At 44.4% G+C, this 20,658-nt stretch overlaps 1 protein-coding gene across 3 annotated transcripts in view; it reads right to left on the minus strand.

The window, feature by feature from the left end:
• Nucleotides 1-20,658, minus strand: part of lpin1 (lipin 1) — a 197,242-nt gene that overhangs the window by 60,919 nt on the left and 115,665 nt on the right. For 2 of the 3 annotated variants that reach the window (XM_038800246.1, XM_038800247.1), the window contains exons 4-6: nt 18,444-18,775; nt 8,953-9,063; nt 7,352-7,459 (exon numbers count right to left, since the gene is read on the minus strand). In XM_038800246.1, the coding sequence (XP_038656174.1) occupies nt 7,352-7,459; nt 8,953-9,063; nt 18,444-18,775 (551 nt within the window). The remainder of the gene's footprint in view (nt 1-7,351; nt 7,460-8,952; nt 9,064-18,443; nt 18,776-20,658) is intronic. The other variant, XM_038800248.1, reaches the window with a different exon arrangement.

Raw genomic sequence — 20,658 nt, forward strand, 5'->3', positions numbered from 1 at the left:
TCCCTTTCTCTAGGATACTTGCATCCAGTAGGTCTTCCAGTAGTGTCTGTCGTGGCGGTTGTGGGTACGTCCTTGTCTCCTTTCGTAGGAAGTTTTTGAGCTGCAGGTACCGTAGCTCGTTCCCCCCAGCTAGCTGAAATTTCTCTGTCAGTTCGTCCAGTGTTGCGATCCTGTCGTCCGTGTATAGGTCCCTGACTGTCAGTGTCCCCCCGTCCTGTCTCCACCTTTGAAGGTGGCGTCAGTCAGTGCTGGTTTGAACCTATGGTTGTTGCAGATGGGAGCCTTGTCCGACATTTTGTTCAGGCCAAATTGCTGCCGCAGTTGGTTCCAGGATTGGAGGGTGGCTGTCACCACTGGGCTGCTGGAGTGTTTTTTGGGTGGGGATGGGAGTGCTGCTGTGGCGAGGGCCCGGAGGGAGGTCCCCATGCAGGAGGCCTCCTCCGCACGCACCCACTCGGCTTCTGGCTCCTGGATCCATCCCCTTACTCGCTCGGCTGTTGCCGCCCAGTGGTAGAATTGTAGATTCGGGAGGGCTAGCCCCCCCCTGGATTTTGTTTTCTGTAGGACCTTCTTTGGGATCCTAGCATTTTTACCCCCCCCATACGAACGCCATGATAAGTTTGTCCAGCGCTATGAAGAAGGCCTTGGGGATGTAGATCGGAATGGATCTAAACAGGAAGAGGAACCTGGGCAATACGTTCATTTTGATCGTCTGGACTCTTCCTGCGAGGGAGAGTGGGAGTGTGTTCCATCTTTGCAGGTCCTTTTTACTTCCTCCGCCAGGCTGGTGAGGTTCCATTTGTGGATCCCTTTCCAGTCATGGGCTATTTGGATCCCCAGGTAGCGGAATTTATGTTGGGCTTGTTTGAACGGCAGCCCCTTTAGTGCTGCCCCCCCCCCCCCACCTTGCTGGTGTACTGGGAAGATCTCGCTTTTGCTCATGTTGAGTTTGTAGCCCGAGAAGGCTCCAAACTCTTTCAGGAGCGCGATGATTCGTCCATGCTGCTTTGTGGGTCCGAGATGTAGAGGAGTAGATCGTCTGCATAGAGTGAGACTCTGTGCTCTCTGCCTCCCCTTCGGATCCCCCTCCAATTTTTTTGCTGCCCTGAGCGCAATTGCTAGCGGTTCGATTGCTAGTGCGAACAGCAGTGGGGACAGTGGGCATCCTTGTCTGGTGCCCCTGTGCAGCTGGAAGTATTGGGAGTTGGTATTGTTGGTCCGTACACTCGCCATGGGGGCGTTGTATAGGAGTTTTACCCACGCGGTGAACCCTGTTCCAAATTGTGGGATCTTACCTAACACCCGCCTCATACATTCCATGTTGTCCCAATTCGAAGCATATATGTTCACAATGAAATCTGGCCTGCAACGTTGTTGGGGGGAGGACTCCCTTCTCTCTTTCTTCGTTAAATGTCCTCACCAGCAGTGGGCTCAATATGTCGGAGAACTTCTTATAGAATTTCACCAGGTAGCTGTCAGGCCCCAGGGCCTTACCCGACTGCATGACCTCCAGCCCTTGATTATTTCCTCAATCTCAATTGGGGCTCCCAGCCCCTCCACCAGGTCCTCCTCCACCCTCAGGAACCTCAACTGATCCAGAAATTGCTTCATCCCCTCCACCCCAGCCGGGGGTTCCGACTCATATACTTTACTATAAAAGTCCTTAAACAACTCTCGCACCCCCTCCAGCTTCCCACTCACCATTATGTACCTACCCCACTTGTCTGACACGATTCTCCTTGCCTCGAATGCCACATGTTTGCTGATCAAGATCGCTACCCCCCTGGTCTTTGAGTCCAGTCCTGAGTGAAACACTTGGCTAACCCACCCCTTCCTTAATTTCGTCTGGTCTGTAACCTTCAGGTGTGTCTCTTGTAGCATTGCCACGTCCGCCTTCAGTTCCCTCAAATGCATGAATACGCGAGCCCTCTTGACCGGCCCATTCAGTCCTCTCACATTCCATGCGATCAGCCTGGACAGGGTCTTCCAACCACCACCCCCCTCCCCCGCCAACTAGCCATCACCTTATTTTTTTTAAGGCCAGCCTCAAGCTCCTTGAGTCCCCACTCGGGCTGTCGCCGTTCTCGACCTCCCATTTGTCCCCTAGTAATAGTTCCTCCCCTGTCAGCAAAGCAGCTACCCCCCCTCCCCCCCTTAGCAACACCAGAAACCCAATCCCACAAGTCAAGCTCCAGCTTAACATCTGTCCACCCCCCCACTGCGCTTCAGAGAGTCAGTTTACCCATGTTGACTCGATAGCTCCCGCCCCTGGCACCAAGCAGTCTGTCTCCCTATTGTACTTTCCTCTCCCCCCCCCCCCCAATGAATAAACATTTTTAAAGCATCACATTTCCCAGTAAACAAACAAAAGAAAGAAAAACAGTGAAGAAACAATCACTTTAGAAAAAATAGTTACCCAAAAAGCAGAACTAAATTCAAAGCCCATCCCACCCCCCAACAAGGTCACTGCAAGACAGATCGACCTTTAACCATTCACACAGCCCATTATATCACATAGAGCTACTTAAATTTTTACAATCCAGCACCACAAATCGCTGACACAGTACTTCTCCAAGGCTTAAGTGTCTTTTAAGTCGCCTCCAACTTCATTTCTTAAATAAAGGTCCATACTTCATCTGGCATTTCAAAGTAGAAGTCCCTTTCCTCATGTGTGACCCACAGGTGGGCTCGGTACAGCATCCCGAACCTCACCCCCTTCTTAAAGAGGGCTGCTTTTGCCCGATTGAACCCAGCCTCTTGACCAAATCCCCTCCCAGGTCCTGATAAATGCGCAACTCACAGTTCTCCCACTTGCTGCTCTGTTCTTTCTTGACCCACCGCAAAACGTGTTCCTTGTCCATGAAACGGTGAAAACATACCACCATGGCCCTTGGGGTTTGTTCGCTCTGGGCTTCCTCAGGAGGGCTCTGTGCACTGTCCAATTCCAGGGGCCGAGGGAACGCCCCAGCCCCCATCAACTTCTCCAACATGTCCGTCACACAGGTCCTCGCATCCGATCCCTCACTGCCTTCAGGGAGGCCAACAATTCGGAGGTTCTGCCCCCTGGACCTATTCTCCAGGTCCTCCAGCTTCTCCTGCATTCTTTTCTGGCGGTCGTTCATCATCCCCACCTTGCTTTCCAGCACGGTTATATACTCCTCGTACTCGGACAACTTTTGTTCGACCTCCTGGATCGCTCTCCCATGGGTTTCCTGATTCTGAACCACTCGATCAATCGTAGCCTTAATCAGGTCCGGCGTGTCCTTCTTCAGCTTGGCGAAGCAATCCTCGAAAAACTTCACCAGCTGCCCTGTCGACCACTGTGCCGTCTCCCCACGGCCCTTGCCCTCCCCCCCCCCCCCCCCCCCCCCCCCCCCCCCCCCCCCCGACCCTGGGGGGCCAAGCTCCCCCCACCGCAGCCATGCCATTTCGCCAGCCCGGGCACCCCCGCGCCAACCTCCACCTCTTCCAGCCGCAGGTTCTGTCTGGTTGACGCTTTTTCAAACCATGTTAGAACGACGGCAGCAGTATCACTGGGGGCCTGGAGAATCACAGCTCAGGCCACCTCTGGCGATTCTCCGGGTAGCGATGCATCAGCCACGCTCGTGTGTTTTTGGCCACTTGGGAGTATCGTGTCTCAGCGTCAGACCAACATCACGGGCCGTCTCAGCGTGAACGCCGATTCTCCGCCGCCACCTCGGGCCCGGACAATCCCAGCCTAGCTGTTTGCATTCCGAAATTCAGACTAGGTATTCCTAATGACACTTTTAAACAAAGTTTCCGCTCCACTTTTAACAGTGAATCCTGTCCAAGATTTTACACCACCCCTTTTAGGTTTCCTTCATCTCAACTGCTTTTATACAAAACTCAAAGGAGATCCAAACACCGATTTCGATAGTTATTTCAACTCCCGTTCCACAGGCTGTAGTAAAATCTTAAACCTTACAATTACTTCAGATATCTTACTGGGGGAGAAGGCCGAGATGCCAAAGTGTCTTTACTGAACTGTTCTCTATTCTAGTATCTTTACCCTTAAAATTTCTTCATTTCTCTAGTTTCCTTAACTAGCTGCTCTTCAGATCTCTGCACTTGTTTTCTCAAGCATTACTCCATGGTATGGCTTTTCTTCTAGACAAGCTGAGACATGTTCCTCTCTAGCCTTCTAAACCACCTGCTTCTAGCAGAGTTGAGAGCTGCTTTCTCTCATTACCTATCTCCAACTACATTAAATATGGTTAAACTAAAACATAAATGCTTCTCTATATTAAAGGCCCCAGTTGCTAGCAACATCCACATGCTTATGACTTTTGTTTATTCTTCACACTGTAGTCCTCTCTCAGCACAACAAATATCTTTGTCAAGCATGAATCAAACTATGTATTTTACCCTTCCATACACAAACATTAAATTAACACCACTTAACATAGAACATAGAACAGTACAGCACAGAACAGGCCCTTCGGCCCTCAATGTTGTGCCGAGCTATGATCACCCTACTCAAACCCACGTATCCACCCTATACCTGTAACCCAACAACTCCCCCCCTTAACCTTACTTTTTTATTAGGACACTACGGGCAATTTATCATGGCCAATCCACCTAACCCGCACATCTTTGGACTGTGGGAGGAAACCGGAGCACCCGGTGGAAACCCACGCACACACGGGGAGGACGTGCAGACTCCACACAGACAGTGACCCAGCCGGGAATCGAACCTGGGACCCTGGAGCTGTGAAGCATTTATGCTAACCACCATGCTACCCTGCTGCCCCTAGACTTAAGACGAAACCTTATTTCTAATGTTTACCAATACAAATATAAATACCTCAAAACTACCTTGCTTTCATAACAAGTGTATAGAAACACTATCAGCTGCATTATTTTCCCCAATTCACACACCATTCTGTTTTAGATGTACATCAGTTCAGTAAGCTTCCTTCTGCACTGTAAATTCTACGAAAGTGTCCCACTCGCTCCTTCAGGGGACCAACTGATGATCAATAAGTGCTGGTCTTACCAATGATGCCTATACCAAAATAACAACATCCATAGCACCACCTTGTGATTTATACAGGATTGATTTTGATTTGTGACTTTTGAAGGCTGCAGAAGATTTTCTTCCCGAAACTTTACAAGTTATAATTGTTTTATTAAGCAAATCCTGCAAGTCAAGTAGAAAATGGGCGTGATTCTCTGGCCGCGTTGCACTCAAGCGAGAGCACAGCGCGGCCGGTAAATGCCGGGAGAGGCTTCCAGCGAGTCTCCCTACAGGCTCCGCACCTCGCGAGATATTCCTGAAGCCCCGTGAGACTTTGGAGTCGGAACGCATCCCTGAAATGGCCAAGCCAGCAGGAGCACTGCCCGGGTACCATGCCCATAAAATGAGGATGGAAGGGGTTTTGAAGGGTGGGAGAATGCAGGGCAGGTACGTAGGGTTCTTGAAGGGGGGGGGGGGAGGGGGACCCGAGCTACCGCATGGTAGGGTGTAGGATAGTGTCCATGTGTGTGGAGGGTGACATTGCCCATGGGTGGGGGGTGTGGGGACCCACAATCTCACTTAGAGATCGGGGCACACTTTCAAAATGATGGCCCGATCTCAGAGTGCAGCTCCCCAGTGCTAAAAAAAATTCTAAGTGTGAGCTAAACCAGTGAGAAACTCCCCAGCGCCCAAAAAAGTGGCTACGTGTCATTGAATAGCGGTGGGAAACTCGCCTGCGGGAAACTCCCTGAAACACCTGCCACAAATTAACTCAGCAATTTTTGGGGAGAATCGCACCTGATATGTTTTTCACTCATTTTATTATTTTCTTTCTCCTGCTCATTCTGAATGAACAGTCAACCTGCCGCCAGTGTAGATCAGCACAGGACTTAGTCCAGAGGCTAATGCGTGTACGGAAGCAAGTCAGATAGAGTTGGTGGTTCAACTCATCACACACACTTCCATTTAGTGTTTTTAAAGGCGGTTTAAGATTCACAGCACAGAAAACGTTCTTGAGAAGAAAATGTAGATTAAGTAGTGGTTGAATAGTACCAAGATTGAATGTCTTCCTAATGTATATAAGCACATTCCAAGATCAGGAACATTATATAGGGTGAGATTCTCTGGACCCCGCCGTGCGTTTCTCGGTGGAGGGTCATTCACTGGCAGCGGGATTCTCTTTTTCCACGGATTTCCCATTGAAGCCATCCCACCCTGCCAGGAAACCTGCAGGTGGGTGTGCATTGTTAGCGGGAAAAGATAACCCCAACAGCAGAGAATTCCGGCCATAATGTTCAACAGCAGAAATATACAGAAAATTATTTTGCCCAGTGTAAGGATACTAAACTATCACTTGTACATCAATTAAAAATAGATGTGGGGGGGGGGGGAGAAAAATCAACTCGACTCCCGAGCAGTGTCTGGATCCAGAAGGGAAATAAAGTCACTTTATTTGGGTGGAGCACCACAACCTTGACAAAAAAACTTGAGCAGAACCACTTTAAATGTTCGAAGTACACAAACTCCTCCACTTGCACACTGAAATATTAAAAAGTTGGCACTTGGGGAGTGAAGCTCTCCATGAATACACACCAGCATACACAAAGAGCTCACTCTTAGCCAAGATCCTGCAACACAGAACACCCAAATAGAGATAGCTTAAGGGGCGGCCATCACACTCTACAACCATTGGCCTGGCAGAAATGGTACTACTAATGCAGCAGCAGCAAAAATATATTTTAAATAGTTTCAAATGATAATCAGTGTTCAGATTATTAAACTGCCCCTTGGTAAATATTTAATTTACAAACCACAGGGTTGTATGAAGCACACTCAGTCAGTGACACTATCGAGAATTGAGAAGGGAGAGAGAGGATTTGGTGAAATATCCACCCAGCCATTGCAGGTACAAATCGCAGGACTTTTTGTGTATACTGACCGACTATGAATGTGGCTAGAATATTTTAAAAATCAATGCGCGTTTCATTTTGAAGTGTGAAGTTACAGTATAGCAATAAATACATGCTTATGTGGAACTAATAATTAACTTCATCCCCAAATCACTGAGACTTTCCAAACCTAAATGGAATTTGGCATCCAATAACAAAAGTTAAAACCGATGATTACAAGGCAAATCTGGCTTTAGGTCTTTGGAATTGCAATCCCCTAAAAATGCCCCCAATTGAAATAAAAACAAACAGCGACAATAAAACTAAGGGAAATGATATATGCATTTGAATTTTGAAATATAATACTTAGAAGGTCTAAGAACAAGCAAACCAGTTAATTTAAAAAAAAATAAGTATCAAACATTCTGAATGATTAATATATTAGCAGCATTACAAAGTGGGCATCGCAGCAACACTCTTATACCTGTGCATAGATGGAAAAAGAGATGATGGCTGTGGGCAAGAACTAGACAAGCCTCCAGCAACAGGAGCCAAAAGATGTGAAGTATGTTGATTGTTTTCTACAGGCAGACTGGAATTTTGCAATGCAGCAAAGAAAGCAGAATTAATTAGGTCGCCTGACGCTTGCTGAAATATCTGAGCACAGAATACAAATGAAACAAGCAAGCCAACTGTTACATCACCCCTGCTTGCTTTACCGACAATTAGTGTTACGAAACCGGGATGCTTTTGAGCTAAACAAACAGTGCTTTTTTCCACCTGAAAATGGAATAGTACTTTAAAAAACATACATGCGATATAACTGGACAAAATACATGCAAAATTGATATCACTGGAGAACTGTCTAAAACAGTGCGGGTTATCCCTATTTGATCCATTTATGCACAATTTGAGACAAAAAAAGTCTTCAACTTTGCTTTTACTTTGAGATGCTGACAGACCAGTGAAATAAAGGCTTTACACTTTATTTCATACTGTTTTCATTCTCTGTGACTAGCTAAAAAAGACTTTGTGTTGACAGTGGTGTCAGCTATTTACGGTGATGAATTCAGGAACTAATTTTGGGATTTCCTGGTCATCGGCTGAAGCATGACAATTAATATCAGCCACAACTAATCATCTAGCAGTTGTTGAGTAACAAACAAGCAAGCCATTTTCTGTCCAATCAGAATGAACGTCATCAATACTTTTGTTATATATGACAAATGATCTCCAGATTCGGGTGATGAGTAAATTGCTGAACAGCTGCCCGCTGCTTTGATGTTGCACAATCCTACAACTGATCTTTGAAGGAGCATTGATCTAATAGAAGTGTTTCTGCATTTGTGTAGAAATGTACAATCTTCAAGCATTTTGCCACGTTACTTGCACCCTGAACCACAGTGACAAAATGTTGCAGTCATTATCCCACATGGTCACCTTATCTTTAATTGTTTCAATCAAAACATCACTTGAGATTTGCAATTCAAATGCAATTTCTAGCACGATGGCGCAGTGGTTAGCACAGCTGCCTCATGGTACCGAGGTCCCAGGCTCGATCCTTTCCCTGGGTCACTATCCGTGTGTAGTTTGCACATTCTCTCCATGTTTGCTTGGGTTTCTCCCCCACAACCCAGAGATGTGCAGGATAGGTGGATTGGCCATGCTAAAATTGCCACTTAATTGGAAAAAAATGAATCGGGTACTCTTTTTTTTAAAAAAGAAAAAAAATGAAATGCAATTTCCCCAACAATTTAAGCATATGCAATGGCAAGTGCTTTCAGAAATGTTTATCCAATTAAACTTTAAGATGCTGTTTAACAATAACACTAAAACTGCTGCAAGAGCTTCCATTTTGCAAGTATTCGCTGCTCAAAATGATTACATTGAGGTAGTGAGCCACATTAATTAACATTTTAAATACCAGCAAAATTAAATATCTCTCATATTAAAAGCTCATTATTTGTTGCTTGCCATTCCAAGTACATTGATCAGACAAAGAAAGCACAGATAGAACACTAGTACAATATCTATTAATGCAGGAACGAGTCAGAGATATTGCGAGTATCACAAAAGACCACATACCTATGTCTCGATGAACATTCGCTGTCTGAAAGGGGATGCACCGAAGAGTGGGTGAAGTTAACTGAGGTACTGACCTGCAGTTGCTTATCACTGTACATATTTATTGAGTTCCTGAAGAGGGAAAACAATGTAGTAAACAATGAGAAGCTTTAAATGGCAAAGCGTAATCGTTCAAAACAATGCATGGTGAATAATGATATTGCACAGATGGCCACTTGGGTATAAAAAGCATTGAAGAAACTATTTGGCCTCCCCATCATTATTTTCTAGTTGTGTCCAAAAAAATTGATTTACAACGTAAAACATCACCAATTGACATTGTGAAGAGATAGAACTGAATGTTTAATTCGTCCACTTCTTGGATTAAATGTTACAAACCTCATTTCTGACATCCCTGTCACATGAGCCTCTTTAGCACAGAGAGCTGATAAGGCTTTGCAAGTGCCTTTCATTGGTAACAAGATCATTAATATTATTCCAGAAATGACAGGTTTTAACATACAACAGCAACACTTTAAGACAAAAGAATGTTATTACATTATTACACCCTTACTTATACAGAATGTGTTAAAGACAAGAAAGTTACACACATTTATATTTCAGTAAAGATCACCTGTACAGTTCATATTTGATTACAACTTATTCTTCACAAATTTTAATCATGGGACAACCATTCCTGCAGACAGCGAATTGGCCTCCCACTGTTAACTTGAGCTTATCCAAACTTCTGCTACCCATTTCCTAATTTGCACCAAGTCCCATTCTCCCATCACCCCAATAACATGTGTTGGCTCTCATCCCAACAATGTAGCACTTCTCATCCTAGTTTTCCAATACCTCCATGGCTTTGCCTACAGGCCTCAGAGATACCTCTGTTCTTCCAGATTTCATGCTCCACTATTGGTCACTTTCAGTGCTTGGGATTCAAGTTCACTCCCTAAACCTTTTACAGCCTCCCTACCTCACTCTTCTTTCACATAACGTCTTTGACAAAACATTTGTTTCCCTGATATCCTTTTGCAGTTACATTTTATTTGGAAATGCTCCTATATTTTGTGACTTTGGATGTATTCTCATCTGAAAGCCACTCTATAAATTCAAATTGTAGCATCATTGAATCCCTGGATTTTGCTGTATGTAGCTAACTATTGAACACTGAATCCCATGAATAAAAGTGGAAATTCAAACCTATGGAATCAAAGTCGTACATCTCTGATGTTTCAACTGCAAAATGCAATAGTCAATAGGAATAATAAATTCTCACTTTCTAGACTCATAAAGAATTTACAATGCAGAAGGAGCCCATTTCGGCCCATCGAGTCTGCATCTCGAAAGAGCACTCTACCTAGGCCCATACCTCCACCCTATCCCCGTAACCCCACCTAACCTTTTTGTTTTGGACACTAAGGGCAATTTAACATGGCCAATCCACCTAACCCACACATCTTTGGACTGTAGGAGGAAACCGGAGTACCCGGACGAAAGCCACGCAGACACGGGGAGAACATGCAGACTCCGCACAGACAATGACCCAAGCCCAGAATCGAACCTGGGACCCTGGAGCTGTGAAGCAACTGTGCTAACCACTGTGCTATCGTGCTGCCCACTGCTACCTATATGAATCATGTTGCTTTGGCAAGGCACCAGCAAAAGAACAGCTTTGTGGAACTATACTCCAATGAAACATAAATGGCCTGAATGTTTATTTGCAGTGAACAACTCAAGCTGATTATGCACCTCAAGACACTGAGGAAGCCCCGGCACATGATCAGTACATTTCGAAGGTGAACAGGTGCATTTAAAACAGTGCAAGTTAATGAACTGAAAACAGGCTTTAAAGGGCATGTCTTCAGTTCATGATGAAAAGGGGTGGGGGGGGGGGATGAGTCCCTTGTCGTTGGGGATTGGGAATACCCTGGGGTTAATTAGTGGGGGGGAACAGGGGTCCCATGCGGGACCCGGTCTGGGTGCTTAAAATAATTACGCTGAAGTTGAAGTGGTTTTATTTCTTCTAACTCTTTCAGAGTAACAATTAGCGTAATACTGGCAGAACCAACCAGAGTTAGTGACATAATTTGCTTTTTCCGATGGTTCCTAGCACAGCGCAATTGTCCAAGGGAAGTTAGTGTTGCTGGACAATTGCTGCATAGCGCCTTACCTGGGAACTTCAAAGAGAGATTCCTCAGCACGTCTGTTGGGGACCACCCCCAAGTCGACAATAGGGAGCCAGGAGGTTACGGTCCTGTTTGTTACTGTATCCATACAGCAGCTTCATCAGAAGGTACAAAAGGCTCCAGTGTAAAATATTAAATGGACAGTTTAATTTGAAGTCCGCAGCAGGCAGTGCTGCTGATAAGAAGGTCTGAGCCATTGGCTTCAGGAGAGTAAGGTAAACAAATTTAAAAAAAGAAATTAATCTAAGTTGACGAACCATTTACAGCATATTAAAGGAGGGGGACAGCAGGTGCCTTGTATTTTGGTGGAGAGCTCTTTGAATTAATGCCCTCTGCTAATAGTGACCAGCTGGGCTGCACGGTGGCCTAGTGGTTAGCACAGCTGTCTCACGATGCTGAGGTCCCAGGTTCGATGCTGGCTCTGGGTCACTGTCCGTGTGGAGTTTGCACATTCTCCCAGTGTCTGCATGACTTTCGCCACCACAACCCAAAAATGTGCAGAGTAGGTGGATTGGCCACGCTAAATTGCCCCTTAATTGGAAAAAATTGCTGGTAGAAGTTCAGGCATGGTTGTGCCTTTTGAGGCTAAATTTGTTGATTTTGTGCCTTTAAGAGTCTTGTTTGTGATTTTCAGGAATTTCCCCTTTAAGTGGGTGTGATCTGAGTTGTCCGACGTCATGACGCTCGTGACGTAAAGCGTAGGAATCGATTGCGCATGCGCAGATCGATTTTCCTTTACTGTGCGCTTTTTCGTAAACGACACATGCGCAACTTGCGCATGCGTAGATCCCTCTTCGATCTGTGTGTTCTTTTTGTTCAACTGCACATGCGCAACGATCTGCGCCCAAAACGTCTTTTTTCAATTGCGCATGCACGGTTGCGGTTTACTGCGTGTGCGCAGACCCAGATTTGCGTATTTTGTTCCCCGGGCAGTTTAAAATGTCCCTCCATGCTAGTCATATGCGCCTCCGGGCTACCAGGGAAGCAAAGTCCAGAACATCTGCCTCTTTCTCCTCCTGGATTCCCGGATCCTGCGACACCCCAAAAATCGCCACCTCTTGAATCATTGCCACCCTCTTATTCAATACCATGGACATGGCGTCGGCAAACCCCTGCCAAAACCCCCTCAGCCTTGGACATGTCCAGAACATATGGACATGGTTCACTGCTACCCCCCCCCCCCTCCCCCCGCACACTTCGTACACCTATCCTCCACCCCAAAGAATCTGCTCATCCGGGCCACTGTCATGTGAGCCCGGTGAACGACCTTAAATTGGATCAGGCTTAGCCTGGCACATGTTGCGGTCGCGTTGATGCTCCCCAACGCGTCCACCCAGAGGCCTTCCTCTATCTCTCCCCCCAGCTCCCCTCCCATTTTCGCTTCAGCTCCTCGGTCTGCATCTCCTCCGAACCCATAAGGTCTTTATATATATCCGAGACGTCACCTCTCCTATCCATCCTCTAGAAACCACCCTATCCTGAATCCCCCTTAGCAGCATGATGGGAAGGTAGACTCCAGCCTCCGCAGAAAGTCCCGCACCTGTAAATATCGCAATGCATTTAATCTTCAAATTTTTTAAGTATTACTTCTAATTTAGTGTTGTCTTCACCTTTCAAGTAATTAAAGCAGTTATAGATTTCTCTAGCTTCATGTCCTGCTAGTAGAAGTGCTATTTTCATTTCTTCTGAGGCCGTGCTCAACTCATTAGCTACAATATTCAGTTCGAACGTTTGTTTAAAAATTTTCAATCTAGGACTTAAATTATCGGTTGTTTTCAGCTGCGGTGGAGTTCCGACGAGTTTCATCGACTCAGTGAAGTCTCCCCACGTACAAGTTTTCTTCTGTTTTCGATCTTGCTTGGTTTGCATTTTGTGTAACCTTCTAGTAAGCGTTCTGAAGTCACCTGGTACCATGTATTATTCCTTGCGTATGACTAGAGCTCATAGTCTTACAGTTGAAGTAGATGCTTTATTTCTAGGAGTTCGTTCTCTCTCCAACTCTTATACTATGTTACATCTGAGCTGCCTGTCTGTGTCCTGCTCACCAGCTGCCATTCCTGCGAAGAGTTTCCTAACCTCCTGTTTGTCTATGTATATATACACACCACTCCCTCTAGTGGTGTATATACAGTGATGCATATCACTACAATAATAATCTTTATTGTCACAGGTAGGCTTACATTAACACTGCAGTGAATTTACTGTGAAAATCCCCTAGTGTGGCCACATTCCGGCACCTGTTCGGGTACACAGAGGGAGTATTCAGATAATCCAAATTAATTATCAGCATGTCCTTTGGGATTTGTGGGAGGAAACTGGAGCATCCGGAGGAAACCCACGCAGACACGGGGAGAACGTGCAGACTCCATACAGACAGTGACCCAAGCCGGTATCGAACCTGGGACCCTGGCACTGTGAAGCGACAGTGCTAACCACTGTTCTACCGTGCCCCCCATAATAATGCACATATCTTTTTTTTCAAATTATGTTTAATATTTGTATATCCGCAGTTTAGCTTCCATCTTAACAAAATGTAATTATTTATTTTCCCATTTGAAAATTTAAATCAAACGTGCTAATATTTGGTTGAATTTCCCGGTATGCTTCAATGTGACTGGTTGTTTATCTATTTGTCGACATCAGCGCTGTTTCAGCCAAGATATCCCCTTGACTTAGCACCACAACACAGCGATCACTACAACTCAATAGGCAGCTTTCTGGGCTAGCAAGTGACATTGTAGCTCTGACCAATATTTCTGTTTGATTACCACAGCTGTTTTCAGCTGTATGTAGGTTCAGCATAGCTTCCTAACATTTATATTCTATGCCTTCAAAACAAATGTGTGCGTACATATCAAATAAATCAGCCCATGCAAATGTCTATTGATGTGAGGTGCAAACACATGAGATTTGCCAATCATGGGCTTTCTGCAGTGATGTGCATTAGGCACTAAGTGGCACTGTCGTCAAGCTTTTTCATTATTTTACCTCGGATAAAATTGGAGCATTTCTCAGTTATTCACAAAAAAGTCATTTTCAAATAAATGGAAGTCCAGAGCTTCCATTCACAATTAACCAGTAAAATCCTACCCCTCAAATCTTTTCTATCACATCAAATCTGTAGTGAGTCATTATGAGCAACCCAAATAATAACCACGCAGGTATTCTCTCCTCATTCTCCTCAAACTACCAGAGCCACGAACATGCAGCACGGGTTTATTCCAGTTGGCGTTAAGATGATGATTTTTGGGCAGCATGGTGGTGCTGTGGGTTAGCTCTGCAGCCTCATGGCGCTGAGGTCCCAGGTTCGATCCCGGCTCTGGGCCACTGTCTGTGTGGAGTTTGCACATTCTCCCCGCGTTTGCGTGGGTTTCGCCCCACAACCCAAAAATGTGCAGGGTAGGTGAACTGGCCACGCTAAATTGCCCCTTGATTGGAAAAAATGAATTGGGCACTCTAAATTTATATAAAAGGTGATTTTTCACGATTTGGTTCAAAAGTAGAACTGACTCAAGATAAAGTCCCTCCGGCCAGCAATCCACAAAGAGGTTTCAATGCATATTACGTGACATATGAAAAAGAAAGATGACACTGGATAACTGTTACATGATCTTTAGTACATACAGTGCGTAGGCAATGATCTACAAAATAAATAACAAATGTAATTTGGATAGAGCTCACTACTATAATTAGTCGCTGGCACTTGGGAGGAATGAAACCAACACACTTGTCCTGCATCATACAGAATAAACTTGGGAAAATAGGTCAGCTGTTCTGGAACACTACACTAGGAGACAGCCATTCAGCCCAACAAGTCTCCACCTGCTCTTTCGGACAGCAATCCAGTTGGTCCCACGCCAACTTATTTCCCATATCTCCTTCAAGTATTTTTCCAACTTCTCTTTGAAAGCTACTAAAGAGTCATCTTCCAACACCCTTAATCAAGCATTGCAAATCCCAACCACTAACTACATAAACTATTCATGTAACCTCTGACTCTTTTGTCAATCAGCAGAAGTCAGCTGCATATGGTTGTTGAGCCATCAGCCACTCAAATTAGTTTATTTTTATTTATTCTATCTAAACCCTTCAACGTTCCAAACTATTCTAATACATTACCATTTTTCCTTCTGTGCTCTCAGGAGAGCATCCCCAGCTTCCCCAGTCAATTCACATTATTGTAATCCTTCATCCTTGGAACCATCCTAAATCAATATCTTCTGCACCCATGTCAGAGCCTCCATATCCTTCCTACCGTGCCCAGAATTCAACACTTTATTTCAGCTGTGGTTGAGCTAGCAATTTATGGAGGTCCAGTATAACCTCCCGATGTTTGTATCCTGCACCTCTAATTATAAAGCCCATTATTCCAACTGCTTTCTAAGTCTGCCCTGCCACATTTGAGCAAATACTCCCAGGTTTCCCTATTCTGGCACTCAAAGTTGTACTACTTAGCTTGTATTGTTTTTCCACCAGCTTGCTCAGATCCCCTTGAAACCAATGACTATTTCCTTCCACTGTTTAATACATTTCAAACTTTCATATTATCTGCAAATTTCAGAGTTGTGTCCTGATCCTGCAAGTCCACATCATGAGTGTACATCAAAAGTAGCAGTGATTCTAGTACCCAAACCTACACAACACCATATTCCTTTCTGCTTGAAGAAAGTAATCCATTACAATTTGCTGATTGCTATCCGTAGTCAATTTTGTATCCTTACTACTAACTACTACTGCTGTTTAACAGATCATACGGTTAGGATTTCTATAACTCTACATATGCAATGAACAGCAGCAGCAGATATTTTGCAATCGGGTGCTTCAATTCCTGCTGTCCTAGTGCCAATTCTATTTCGCCCCAGCCTCCCTCCTGTAAATCTACCACAACAGGCTCTGGCTCAGCTGTCTGTTACCATTTCAAAAAGTTGAAAGCAAAACAAACTCACTCAGATTTCATGTATATAGTCCATTCAAGGTAATAAACATCCCAAAGCACTCCCATGTGGCAACAGACATCAAGAAGCAATGGAAAAAATATTTGGGAAGGTGACTGAAGTAATAAATAAATAAATGTTTTTGGGACGGCATTTGGGTTACAAAGGGGATAGAGTCAAGAAGGTTGAATGTTCTGCCATTGTGGAACAGCCTATAGCACAGAAACAGATCATTTAGCCATTTTGTTTGTTCTGGTGTTTATATCCCACAAGTCTTCTCTTATTCCATTTGTATGTTCAACATATCTTTCCATTTTCTTTTCTCTAAATATTTACCTAGTTTCCTTGAAAGCATCTAAGCTATTTGCCTCAACCAATTGCTCTGGTATTCCAGTTTCACATTCTAAACACTCTCCGAGTAAAGATTTACCCGAATTTATAGGCAACTATCTTCCCACAAGTGGAAACACTGGGTGAGATTTTAAACTCATTCTAAGCCCATCCAGTGTAGAATTAAAACGGAGCCCATTCTCTCCAGATCTACCCTGTCCAACTTCTGTCAGGTAACCTCTAACTCTCCCATTTTCGGAAGGAAAAAGCCTCAGCCTGATCCAGCTTTAACAATAGCTGTAATCTCCCTCGCCCAATATTTCTCCAGTACTTCTATGTCCTTTTTATAGTATGAAAAATGGACCTGCGCATAATACTTTCAAGTATGATCTGACCGAGGGGTAGGCATGGTGGCGCAGTGGTTAGCACTGCTGTTTCACGACACCGAGAACCCGGGTTCGATCCTGGCCCCCCGGGTCACTGTCCGAGTGCAGTTTGCACATTCTCCCCGTGCCTGGATGGGTCTCACCCCACAACCCAAAAATGCGCAGGGTAGGTTGATTGGCCATGCTAAATTGTAAAATAAAAATAATTGGGTACTCTAAATTCATTTTTAAAAGTATGACCAGACCAGGGTTCGCAACAAGTATCACAACTTCACTGATTTTGAATTCTATGCCCCAAGAAATAAATCCCAGTTGCTAGCATTTTTAATTGCTTTGCTGGTCTGTGATGCTAACATCATCTGGATTATTGAATCCCTTTGTTCTTCTACCCATTTAGTTTCTTATTTTCTAAGATGTAGGTGATGTTTCTATTACCTTAACTTTCCACAGTATTTTATATTGGGTTCCTCACCCCATTTGTAATGTTTATCCTGATGTTATTTTACAAAGGCCTCTCATGTGTTATCACTGTCACTGAAATAATTTTGTCACCTTACAACGTCCTTTCGTCCTTTTTCCCTCAAGCATGTCACAGAGTCAGTCAATCTTCCAATAATTGGGGCTCCTGTTTGTTTCTCCTCCCCCCCCCCCCCCCCCCCCCCCCCCCCAGCGCCCTTCCCATTTTAACTGGGTCTATTAATTTGCTTGTCTTTCATCTTGACAGAACTGGTGAAGGGTTCTACCCAAAATGTGAGCTTCCCACTCTCCCCACAGCTTTATCTTGCTATGTATATTTTGCACATGCCACACTTTATTTGGTCAATTCTCTAGTTACCAAGGTCCAAAATGATAAATGCTGGACAGAGATCCACAATTTCCCATTCACTTCGCAAAACTAACTGGCTGATGTTAGCTGCAGTCAAATTGTGCATTTCCATTTTGATCTCACAGAATCCAGCAATAAAAGACAGATTTGGACAAGCAATTCCAATACTATGTCAATTTCTGGAGGAGATGTCTAGCAGAAAAATACTTCTCAATGTACTTCGGTACATGTGACAATAAATATCAATCAATCAATCACTAATCTGACCTGTAGAAATAGCTAGCCAGATTCGCCAAGAGAATAAGAAATATAAGTTTTATATTTTTTGCTCTATCTAGGTTTTTTTGCTGTATCCGTACAGTCAACTAAGTAGGAAAACAGGACGAAAATTCAAAGCAAGTGTAATGAACAGAGTGACAATGGAAATAGGGACCCTGTAAATTATGGTATTGTAAGTTGATTTCTTAAACTAGTTTTTCTGATAAGCAAAACAAATATTTGCAGCTTCTGTAAGCAATGGTTTGATAGTGTCGTGGATAACAGATAGACCAAACCAGATTAACAACCTTTTAAACCCTGTAATGTGCATGGACAGGTAAAATAGTCAAGGTTTGAAAGGTTAAATTTATATACAACAAAAAAAAGAAAACCACAATAAATCTGAAAAGGCTATTTATTGATTAATCAGCTAAGGGTAACTGAATAAAAGTAAAAAAACCCTAAAATGTATTTCTGAATCCCAAAAGCAAACAAAGCTGCAAGTAATCAAAGGAGTATATTCATGATGAATACAACAATAGTTTCTCTGATTTATTGTACATTGTGAATTTTTTGTACATACCTGGCGGTTTCAGTGAATTCAGTTTCTTCTTCAGAGCTGATTTCAATAGGAAACATGTCTTCATTCTCTGAAGAATCACCATTATCATCTCTTTTTACACTGTCCACTCTTGATTTCCGCCTCCTTTTTCTTCTTTTCTTTACTGAGCCGCTACTCAATTGGTTCTCTGGAGAGGCCTGAGTAACGTGAATAGATATTGATGCTGGCGTGGATCCACAAGATTCAAAATTTCTCGGTCGATCAAGAAAGTTTCTTCCTCCTGTTCCTTCTTTTAGTGCCGCACCTTCCGATACAAGGATAGGTGAAGTAGCCAGGTATGAAGGAACCTTTGCCTAAAAACAAATTAATAAATGTTTCAATTGTATCCGATCTGCACAGCAATAAAAAACAAGCATTTAAACCTTTTTTGTCATACAACTTATGGACAGATTTTGGACCCTTTGGGCATTAAGAAATCATCGAAAAGCATTCACAGGCAAACATATCCTTGTTAAACTCATCTAGGTACTGCAAGTATAACTCATTTACAGTGAAGTATGTTTACTAAGGTACTGAAAAATATTTAACTAAACAGTCACTAGTTTATAACAGTTCATTGGTTGGCTCTTTAACACGGGTTTTTTTAAAAAAATTATTTCACAGGATGTGGGCATGTTAGGCTAGGCCAGCATGTATTGCCCACTCCTCAAAAAGATGTTGCTGAGCTGCCTTCTTGAATTGATGCAGACAGCGACTTTTTTTTTCTTTATCATAGAAGCAAATATATCCTGGTGATCCCTCGTTTACTTAAATTAGACCATGCTTCCTCTTGGCAACAACAGTCCACTAGCCCTCCAAAACTAATAGTAGTGCCAATACCCAGGCTGAGAAACATTATTAGGTACATGTACACAAATAATCCTTCTCTCTAAATTTCAATAAAAATGACTGCACACGTAAAAGATGGAATTCTTCCAAATCCCCACAGCAGGAGGCGGAGGAATCGGCTTCACTCCAGCGTGGGAGCTTCGACTGGGATCCACTAAGGCAGATTGGGAAACTGGCTGGAGGGTGGTGTGAAATTCTGCTCATGGGAGGCAGATGAAGGTTAGACCACCCACATCCGATTCTCCATGATGCCAGCGGAAAAACAAGCAGGGCTCACCCGAGCCATGCTTGTGGATGCCTCCCGAGTTCAAGATCGAGGCTGCCCACAACTCTGAACCCCAGAACACCACAGCCGTGGGCGTGGGACATCTACAGGTATGCCTTCCAGATTCAGCGTCCTGGAGGAGGTCCATCTTCCAAACTCAGAATGTTCATGGAGTTCCATCTCCTTTCTCAGTAAACAGATCTTCCAGCTTCAGAGTGCTCCCAGAGATCCAACTGCAATTTCAGGAGGTCCATCTTCTTTCTTTAATAGCGAGTCATTGATGTTGATCACCTGACCAATATGGCATCCAGATTGAATGGCACACAACACGCCATTAGACCTGCCCCACCTCAAAATACAACACAAGACATCCAGTTGCATAATTAATGAAGTCAGGTCTAGACGTTTTGGTGTATTTTCCCACTAGTCTCCGCAGCAAGAAACACTCCACGTTTCCACCCCACAATGGGACTTAGAATTCCATCCTAAATCTTTTGTCAATGTGAATACGCCGACCATTAAATTGGGCTTGCTGATTAATATAGAATATATTGTCTACTCAGGTGACATGAAATACACTGGGCAGGATTCTCCATTCCCTGACACCGATTTAGTAATGGGCGATTGGGCAGAGAATCCCTTTTGACGCCGAAATCGGGGGCAGCACCTGTCTGACGCAGGTTTTTTTATGCTCTGCCCCCTCTGAAACAGTGTCATCGTGGCGCGTGTCACACACCTTTGGGACGGCCACAGCGCATCACCTGAAGGCCCTCCCCCGATGCTCCACCCCGATGGGCTGGGTTCCCGATGGCATGGTTTATTTATGATCTCAGCCGTGCGGGAACCCGGCATGGCGGTAGCCGTGCTGCTGGCGTGGCGGGCTTCTGTGAGGGCTGGGGGACTGGTGGGGGGTGGCCAGAGTACCACTATCTGGCAGGTCGGGTCCACGCACGGCTGGCACCATGTTTTACGGCACAACCAGTGTAGGTTGTCGCCATGCGCATGTGCAGCCACGGACCCCGCCATTTGTTTCATGGAGGCCGGGTGATTTTCATGGCGTGGCTGCTAACCCCTCACTGTTCG

This window comes from Scyliorhinus canicula, chromosome 6, assembly GCF_902713615.1.
Source record: "Scyliorhinus canicula chromosome 6, sScyCan1.1, whole genome shotgun sequence".
Taxonomy (NCBI): domain Eukaryota; kingdom Metazoa; phylum Chordata; class Chondrichthyes; order Carcharhiniformes; family Scyliorhinidae; genus Scyliorhinus; species Scyliorhinus canicula.